This window comes from Rhagoletis pomonella, unplaced genomic scaffold (assembly GCF_013731165.1).
Source record: "Rhagoletis pomonella isolate Grant_MI unplaced genomic scaffold, Rhpom_1.0 Rhpom_scaffold_00009, whole genome shotgun sequence".
Classification (NCBI taxonomy): domain Eukaryota; kingdom Metazoa; phylum Arthropoda; class Insecta; order Diptera; family Tephritidae; genus Rhagoletis; species Rhagoletis pomonella.
In genome coordinates, this window is record NW_023458563.1 from 2,004,797 (window position 1) to 2,013,532 (window position 8,736).

The window sequence follows — 8,736 nt, forward strand, 5'->3', positions numbered from 1 at the left end:
ACTGCGACAGCGTCTTGAAACACATCAAGTGGAACAGCCTCAATGGCAACTACCGAACCACACGGTAAGCGACCAGGATATAGTCGTTCCTTTAGACACACAGCAGTCACTACCGCCAACAGTGACACCATTGCCGCGAACGTCGTTAAAACAGACGAATCTTGCACCAGTTTTTGTGGATAGTGCCACAACTAGACTGCATCCCCTACCTACGTTTGAAGGAAATCCGGAGGATTGGCCGCTATTTATCGCGAGTTACCGCAATACTATTACAGAGTTTGGTTACAACGGTAGACAAAACCTCATGCGTCTACAAAGAGCATTACAGGGGGGGCAAGGCAAGCCGGTAAGTCGCTTCTTATTCACCCAGACGACCTGCCCAACGTTCTGAGCGAACTGGAATTTAACTTTGGTCGGTCATTCTTGTTAATACGTTCTCAGTTGCAAAGGGTGCAACATTTCCCCTTGTATCACTGAGAGCCGCCTTGGTCAAATGTTAGAATTTTCAACGCGAGTACGCAATATTGTGGCATTTTTCAAATTTTCAACGCGAGCACGCAATATTGTGGCATTTTTCAAATCCGCAAAATGCGAACATCACTTAGCAAACCCTACCCTGTTGGAGCAACTCGTGACCAAACTGCCACCCACCAAACAATATGAGTGGAGCAAGCACGCTGCACAAATTTCACCGTTTCCGACAGTTGGAAACTTCGCTGATTGGCTAAGCGAGTTAGCCAAAGTAGTCGCACGCGTCAGGTTCACCAACCTACAAGTAGCCGCCAGACAACGCTAGCAGGAGGTGGTAGCCGTCGTTTCAGCGGTAGCAGTGTCAACGAAAGATGGGCTTTGTAAAGCGGCACCAACTATGCTTCGGATGTCTTACGAATGGACACAGCCGGTCAACCTGCTACCGAAGAACAGTGTGTGGAGTCAATGGCTGCCAGCGGAAGCACCACCAGCTGTTGCACTCACAAAACGAAGCAAACCGACCAACATCCAGCGACAACCAAGTACAGCACGTTTTCAATTTCCGTCAGGAGAGCCAGTCAACTTGATTAAAAATTTTGCCGGTGACATTTTTTTGGACCCCGAGGTAAAGTGGAAGTTTACGCTATGATCGACGAAGGTTCGTCGGGGTCATTATTAAGTGACAGTATCGCCACCAGTCTAGGTTTGCAAGGACCATCATCACTTCTGTCGTTGCAATGGTACGGCAGGAACAAAACCACAGGGAAGTCCCGTAAAGGCACGGTCGAGTTACGACTGTGCGGACTGTGCGGACTATTCGAAATCTTAATTTGCCAACTCAATCCTTTGACAAGAGTAAGTACAACCATTTAAAAACAGTGCCTTTGTCGAACTATACGGATGTAAGGCCAGACCTACTGCTTGGGCTAGACAACTCGTTTCTGGGCATTGCCCGCTATATAGTCGACAACGGTCCCGAGCAACCAGTTACCGCCAAAACAAAATTGGGTGGATGGTTTACGGGCCAATCCAGGATATCACCACTAGCGTGTCAAGGGTGATGTTAGTCAAAGGGTCAACCGCACTGACACAATTACATCAGCTTGTAGAAAATTATATAGTAGTCGACAGCTTAGCCATCAGATTTCCGGTCAATGCCGCACTGGAATCTGATGTGGACAAACGCGCGAGAGAAATACTCGAGCAAACTACCAAACACATCGGGGGTCGTTATGAGGTAGGCCCGCTGTGGCAGAAAGATGACGTCAAGTTTCCCCCAGCTACGACATGGCACAAAAGCGCTTACTTGGTATCGAATCTAGAAAGAAGAGAGAGCCAATTTGCCAAAAGTTACATACGCGAAATCGACAAGTATGTACGCAAAGGGTTACGCTAGGGAGCTTTCTGTCGAAGAAGCCAATATAGTGAGGCCAACTACATGATACCTGCCCCATTTTGGTAAAGTTAACGAACACAAGCCGGGAAAGCTCCGCATAGTGTTCGATGCAGTCGCTCAACAGTGCTCTACTCAAAGACCCATCAAGGCCCAATGTTTAATCAGCATTCTTTTCAAATTTCGGCAAGGAATCGTCGCAGTGGCTGGATACATCCAGGAGATGTTTTCTCAAGTGCGCATCCGGGTTGAGGATCAAGAGGTGCTTCTAATGAAATTAAAAATTTTCTGCTGCAATACACATGCTAAGCCCCTCGAAATTTTCTGCTGGGCTATGCGTTACAGCTTCCCAAATTTTACCCCTACCGAAACCAAAGATGTATACACATCAAAGAGTACAATAAATGCCAACACTGGTTATGGCCATACTCAACACATATATATTGTACAATAACACAAGCATGAGCAAAATATCAAAATAATTTTGATTTTAGCGAAATAACTGTGCAATTTAGTACAAACAACCCCATACACCACACAAACGATTTACGCAAGCCCGATATTGCGCAATGTTTTCTTGTGGTTTAGGAGTCCTATAACAGCGGCGTGTGCAAAGAAATTCCGGGTTGTGTTTCCCTTATAAGAGTTACCAAATCAAACTTATAAATATCTATATATAAATGTTGAGACTTTACATAACGAGAAAAAAAATATTTGCCTTTAAACGAGTAATATTATTCATAGTTTTCGAAAATTCATTTCTGCGAGCCGAAAGTATCAAAACAGGGCATTTGTGAACAAAAAAGTATCAAAGTATCAAATCTTACAATTTAGAAAAAAAGTATCAAAACTGGTACAATTGTATCAAAATGGCAACGCTGATCGTGATGGAAAACGAAGTTAGTTAACATCTTGTCGTCATAACGACGATGGAATTAACAGCGCCAGCCGAGTGAAAATACTGCTAAAGTAACAGAGGCAGCGCCGCTGTGATACCCTTGCTTGCCTCACCGCTCGTGCTACGAATTCAAATTACTACTATAGTCTACATGCGTCTTCTGTATACTGTTTATCCTGTGCTCCTAGGCTTCGAAATCGCGGTATTACTTTGCGCTTGTATATTTGGCATGGATTCACATTACGCTCCAACGATCGCCGTATACAACTATTTTGGCTGCCCGTATCAAATAAAGAAATAATATTTTCAAAACGTATTCTTGGAAAACGGATATCTAAAGCGACACTTACCATGCTCTTAAAGTGCACATCCTTATACTGATCGTCCGCCGCGTCGACCCCCGCCACTGTCTTCTTAGGGCAATTTTTGTATACGTGATCCAGTTTACCGCACTTAAAACACGAGCCCTGCATGCGCTTCGCTTCCTTGCAATCTTTCGCGAAATGCCCGTAGCCAGAGCAGTTGAAGCATCTCATGGTGGGTTTGTCGCTCGATGAATTCAACGTATTACGACCTGAAGGTTTCTGGATCATTTTCTTATACTTTGGAAGCAGCGCCTTAAGAGCTTCCACTTTCGTTACGCCACTGAATATTAAGCACTTCCCGGAATTGTCACGTAAGCCATCTATGATGAACTCAATAAGTTCAGCTAGTTAGGCTTTCCGTTTTGCGCCAAACGAGGTATTCCAGTTTCTTAAAAACATCTTTGACGCTAGTTGACCACTTGAATTCTTTGCATAGGCACTGTTTCATGTCGCCCCATGATTGTTCGTCCATATTCATTACGGCGTGCTTACAAGAGCTTTGACTTCTCGTCACAGCTGTAGCACATCATCACATTGTAGAAATCATGGGTCCACATTTGAACGTCTATGCCTTCGTCTCCACTAAATTTTTGAATTGCATCCTCAATTCGCTGAAGTTTACAGAGAATTTCGGTGTTGCATTTACCTGTTGTTGTTGTTGTTGTTGTAGCGGCTACAACAACCCCGCCCAGATCGGTTGGTATCTCAGTCGTTGTCGTCAAGTTCCACTAACGGCAACCCTAGGAAGCGTGCAGCTTCTGTGGGGTTTGTCCACAGGGACAAGGCCGTTAGGGTTGTCGGGTTTCTCCGCATGCCGGACACTCATTCGGCACATCCTCATTCAACCTACTCAAGTAGGAGTTCAACCTGCTGCAGTAGCCGGAGCGAAGTTGGGCGAGTGTTGTGCGTGTCTCCCGAGGCAGATGAAGCTCCGTCTCGTCTATGTCCGGGGGTGGTATGCCTAGAACGGCATTCACAGGTCTAGAGTCTACATAACTCGAGACTGAGTCCCTGTGAATGCCGTTCAGTGCCTGTCTGTAAGCTGTCGGGTCCAGAGGTTGCTTAATGAACCTCTGGACTTCGTCCGTCAGTTCATATAGATGCCTCCTGACGTGCCTAGGCGAGGGCTCCTCTGCAAGCAGCTGTCTGCTTGGGTGGCCACTTCTGTGGCTCCCGATCAGGAACTGCTTGCAGAGCATTATATTATGCTCCTTTACAGGGAGCATTTGCGCCTCGCCGTGCAGGTGGTGTTCAGGCGACATCAAGAGGCATCCCGTCACTGTCCTGAGTGCGGTGTTCTGTACAGTCTGTAGCTTCGTCCACTGCGTCCTATTAGTCCCTGGCGACCACACTGGCGCTGCGTAGTTCAAAACCGGCCGGCCTATTGCCTTGTATGTTGCCAGCAACGTTTCTTTGCCTTTGCCCCAAGTACTGCCGGCTAGCGACTTGAGGACCTTGTTGCGGCTCTGTACTTTATTGACAATAGCGGTTGAGTGCGCAGAGAAGGAGAGCAGGCTGTCGAATGTTACTCCGAGTATTTTGGGGTTATTCACCGTCGGAATTGGTGTGTCAACGACGTGAATCCCCAGCGGTAGCCTGACCTCCTTCGTCCAGGTTGTGAACAGGGTCGCGGAGGATTTCGTAGGGGAGAGGGCTAGACACTTTGCAGTGAAGAAGCGAGAAAGTTCGGAGAGATAGCCGTTTACTTTCGAACACAGGTCATCCATTCCCAGTCGCCATGATCGAGCAATCGTCGGCATAAGAGACAATCGAGACTCCCTCTGGTGGTTGAGGGAGCTTTGAAATGTAAAAGTTAAACAGTAGCGGGGAAAGGACACCACCCTGAGGAACCCCCTGTTTTATTTTTCGCTGCTTACTCGTTTTGTCTCTAAACATTACCGACGAATGTCGACCACCACTCAGATAATTTGCCGACCACCGTTTGAGCCTCTGTGGGAGAGAGGAGGCCTCTATATCTTCTAGCAGCGTGGAATGGCAGACGGTGTCAAACGCCTTTGACAAGTCCAACGCTACTAGAATCGTTCTCTCACAGGGACGGTTACGGTTAAGGCCACGAGTTATCTGAGTGTTTATGGCGTTAAGTGCTGTTGTTGTACTGTGCACTTTACGGAAACCATGCTGATGCTTCGCTGGGGTCAGGTGGTTTGTGAAGTACGGGAGTAGCAAGGCCTCGAGTGTCTTCGCTACCGGGGAAAGGAGTGTAATCGGACGATACGAATCTCCTTTGTTGGCAGGTTTCCCCGGTTTGAGCAGTGGGACCACTCTCCCCACCTTCCAGATGTCTGGGATGATGAGAGTGGCCATTGACAAGTTGAGGACCTCCGTTAGGTACGCTACCCCCGCAGGACCCAAATTTTTCAGCATCAGCATGCATATTCCGTCGGGACCCATGGCTTTGGAGGCTTTCGCCTTCCCGGTGGCCACCTGAACTTCACCGCAAGTGAAAGCAAGGGGGGCACAAGTTGTTGGCAGTTTGTGCAGCCTTCTGGTTACTCGACGCTTGGCTTTGTCCACCGGAGGATGCAGTATGAACTGCCGGCTAAAATAGCTCGCGCATCGCTCCGGGTCCAACGAGGCATGGTCGCCGAAGGAAATTTCGACTCTGTCGTCGTGCTTCGTCGGATTAGACAATGACCTCACGGTTGACCAAAGCTTGCTCACACCAGAGGTGAAATTACAAGTCTTCAGATGCTCATCCCACTTCTTCCGCGTATGTACGTTTACAAGTTGACGAATATCCGCGTTGAGATCCCTGATACGGGGACCTCCGGGATCGGCCTGACGAAGGCTATCACGCTCATCGGCTAGAACAGCCGCTTCGGCAGGGAAGTTTGGACGTGGGTCCGATATACATCCTGCCGGTATAAAGCGAGCTGCAGCAGCAGTGATAGCCCTGCGGAACTTACGTTCACCGAGATGGACGTCGGTTGGTGTGGGGAGCGCTGCGAAGGTGTTTTCGGTAAACTCCGCGTAACCTTTCCAATCAGCTTTAGAGAAGTTAATATAGGTCCGGTGTTTGGCGGAGGCAATGTCGGTTGCCCCGTTATGCTATTTATCAGACCAGCGCTGACTATTGTGATGTCTGGCGAGCTACTGCAGTTACCCATAATCCTGGTGGCTGCGTCGTCGTTCATTGTGCAGAATGTCGAATCGTTTATCTGCTCAGCCAAGTCTGTTCCCCTACGATCGTTTGACAGGCTTGAGTGCCAAAGATCGTGGTGCGCATTAAAGTCACCTACTACCGTACGGTTTTCACCTCTGAGGAGCGCACCTATATCAGGGTGATATCCTGCCGGGCAGCAGGTGACAGGGGGTATGTATATGTTAAATATTTCGAGCTCGACATCGCCTGACCGGATAGCGATGCCCTGACATTCTAGGGTGGTATCCCTAGTTGAATTGCTGTGCAACTTCGTCTCTTGGACCGCAGCTATCAATATACCATGCCGACACATGAAGACGGTTATCTCCTCAATCTTGCTCTGTAGCCCGTTACAGTTAAATTGAAGGAGCTTCATGTGGTTCGGGAGACGTGTCGTGATGTGGGGTGTAAGTGAAGTGTATGTTCTTGCCGCCATTGGCTGTGTGTGCTGCTCAGGTGAATGCCGCCCTGTGGTGGAGGTGGGGGGCGTCGCAATTGGGGTTTGCGACCGAGCAGCGCAACACGGGCCCTAGAAGTTCCCAGTCCAATCTCGCGTGGTACGCTGACCTGAGCATGCCCTAAAGTGGCACCAGCCAAGGCAGCTGTTGCACTTGACTGATGTCAACTTACGGAATATCCTGGTCTGACATACCGTGCAGATTGTAGGGGGAACCAGGAGTTGTTGGCGGTGGCGTGTGGGTGGTGGTGCGGTTGTGTGTGTTGTGTGGTCTGCAGTGGCTGTGGTACGGTCTGTGGTGTTATTATGTTGTTGTGTAGTGGCGACTGTGTGTGGTTGCTGTGTGAGTGTGTGGGGCTGCACGGGCGGACTGTTGTTTGCCGTGGAGGCTGCTCTGTTTGAGCAACAGGGGGCCACGTAGGACGTGGTCCACTGTCCGTGTGTCCGTAGTCCCGAGCAGACCCTGAGGTGACTCCACCCCTCGCAGGCATTACACTTGACTGAGGTGGAGTTGTGGTGTAATCGTCTCCGGCATACACAGCAGGTGTATGTTTCTGGCCCAGGGTTTGACTCGATGCCAGCCCTGAGTAGGAGAATACGTAGTAAATGTAGCCCTATGGACGGACAACTTCTGAGATACTTCGCCGACCTAAACGGGGTTAGATCGCCTTGCATTTACCTCGTCGAGTGCCTTGATTTCTTTCTGACGTCTGTGGAGCTGCTCTTCAAGTTCCGTTAGCTCGTCACTAACGGTGGCACCCGCCATGATGCCTGCTGCTGAGCTAGCGTTAACGTTGGCCTTTTCGACTGCGCTGTTGTTTGAAGAAGAAACACTGCAAATTACTGAAGTTGCGTTGCCGCGTGTTGAAATTTCACTTTTATTTGCTAAAATTCCGCTGTCGATTACGGAAGCAGCTATGCCGATTGCTGAAGTAGCGTTGTCGTGTACAGAATCGCACGGTTGTTTGCCTGAATTACGCTGCCGATTACTGAAGTAGCGCTGCTTTTTACTGAAGTGACGCTGCCTTTGACTGAATTGGCGCGGTCGTTGACTAAATTGGCGAGGTCGTTGACTAAATTGGCGCTGCCGTTGACTGAAGTGATGCTGCCGTTGACTGAAGTAGAGCTTCCATTGACTGAAGTAGCGTTGTAGCGTGCTGAAGTGGCGTTTTCGTGTACTGAAGTGACGCTGTCGGTTGCTGAGGCGTCGCTGGCGCTGCTGAAGTCCCGTTGTCAATTATTGGGGCTTCCGGACTGTGGCTGTTGTTGTTGTTGTAGCAGCATACAAGCTCCCCAAAGAGTTTTGGGGAGTGTTGCTGGAGTGGCCAAATATAAATCTGGGTCGTTTCGGTTACGTAGACCCAACTGTCGTGGGATCGCCGGACAATGGCTGCTGGCTGCCGATTCCTCGGCATTGTCCCTATGGCTGATGACAGAAGAGTTTTTAGTTGTTTTAAAGTAGCTGTATCTGGGAAAGCGATTCCCAAATCACGTAAGGCGTTTGCAATTTTTTGCTTGTCTGCCATTGACTTAGTTAATTTTACTGTTAACTTAAAATTCTTGTCTACACTTGACGTAGGCATTTTAGACATACACGTCTTTACGCTTTGGTGCTCAGATTGATTATATTTTATTGCATGACCAGTGTTAGCTGACCGCCCTTCTTTTACAAATATCGTTGGCTGACCGGGTTTGCCAGACTGTTACTATTCTATACAATATATGGATATAATCTACTTTCGCGTATATTGCAAATAGAAAAAGACCTTCTAGAAGCCATGTAGGAAAGCACTTTTATCAGGGCTTCTTGGGTAGGCCTTTTAGAATGGTTTCACTTAAGAAGGCCTACCTAAATTATCTTCTGGGTAAAAGAATTTAAATAATTTGTTGTTAAATTCTTTGCAGTTTCCAGCAAAGTTGTGTACAAAAAGAGCACTTATCACTTATATTTTCATAGATATACGATCTTTCCAATGTTCATCTGTGTCT

The 8,736-nt window shown here is 48.1% G+C and overlaps 1 protein-coding gene across 1 annotated transcript; it reads right to left on the reverse strand.

The window, feature by feature from the left end:
• Positions 1-2,902: 2,902 nt before the first annotated feature.
• Positions 2,903-3,355, reverse strand: LOC118745800. The gene has a single exon (XM_036479475.1). The coding sequence runs from the start codon at positions 3,353-3,355 to the stop codon at positions 2,903-2,905; it is 453 nt and encodes a 150-aa protein (XP_036335368.1).
• Positions 3,356-8,736: the final 5,381 nt, after the last annotated feature.

Coding starts and splice junctions, on each gene's coding strand:
- LOC118745800 (XM_036479475.1), bottom strand. CDS start 3,355: ATGATCCAGAAACCTTCAGGTCGTAATACGTTGAATTCATCGAGCGAC.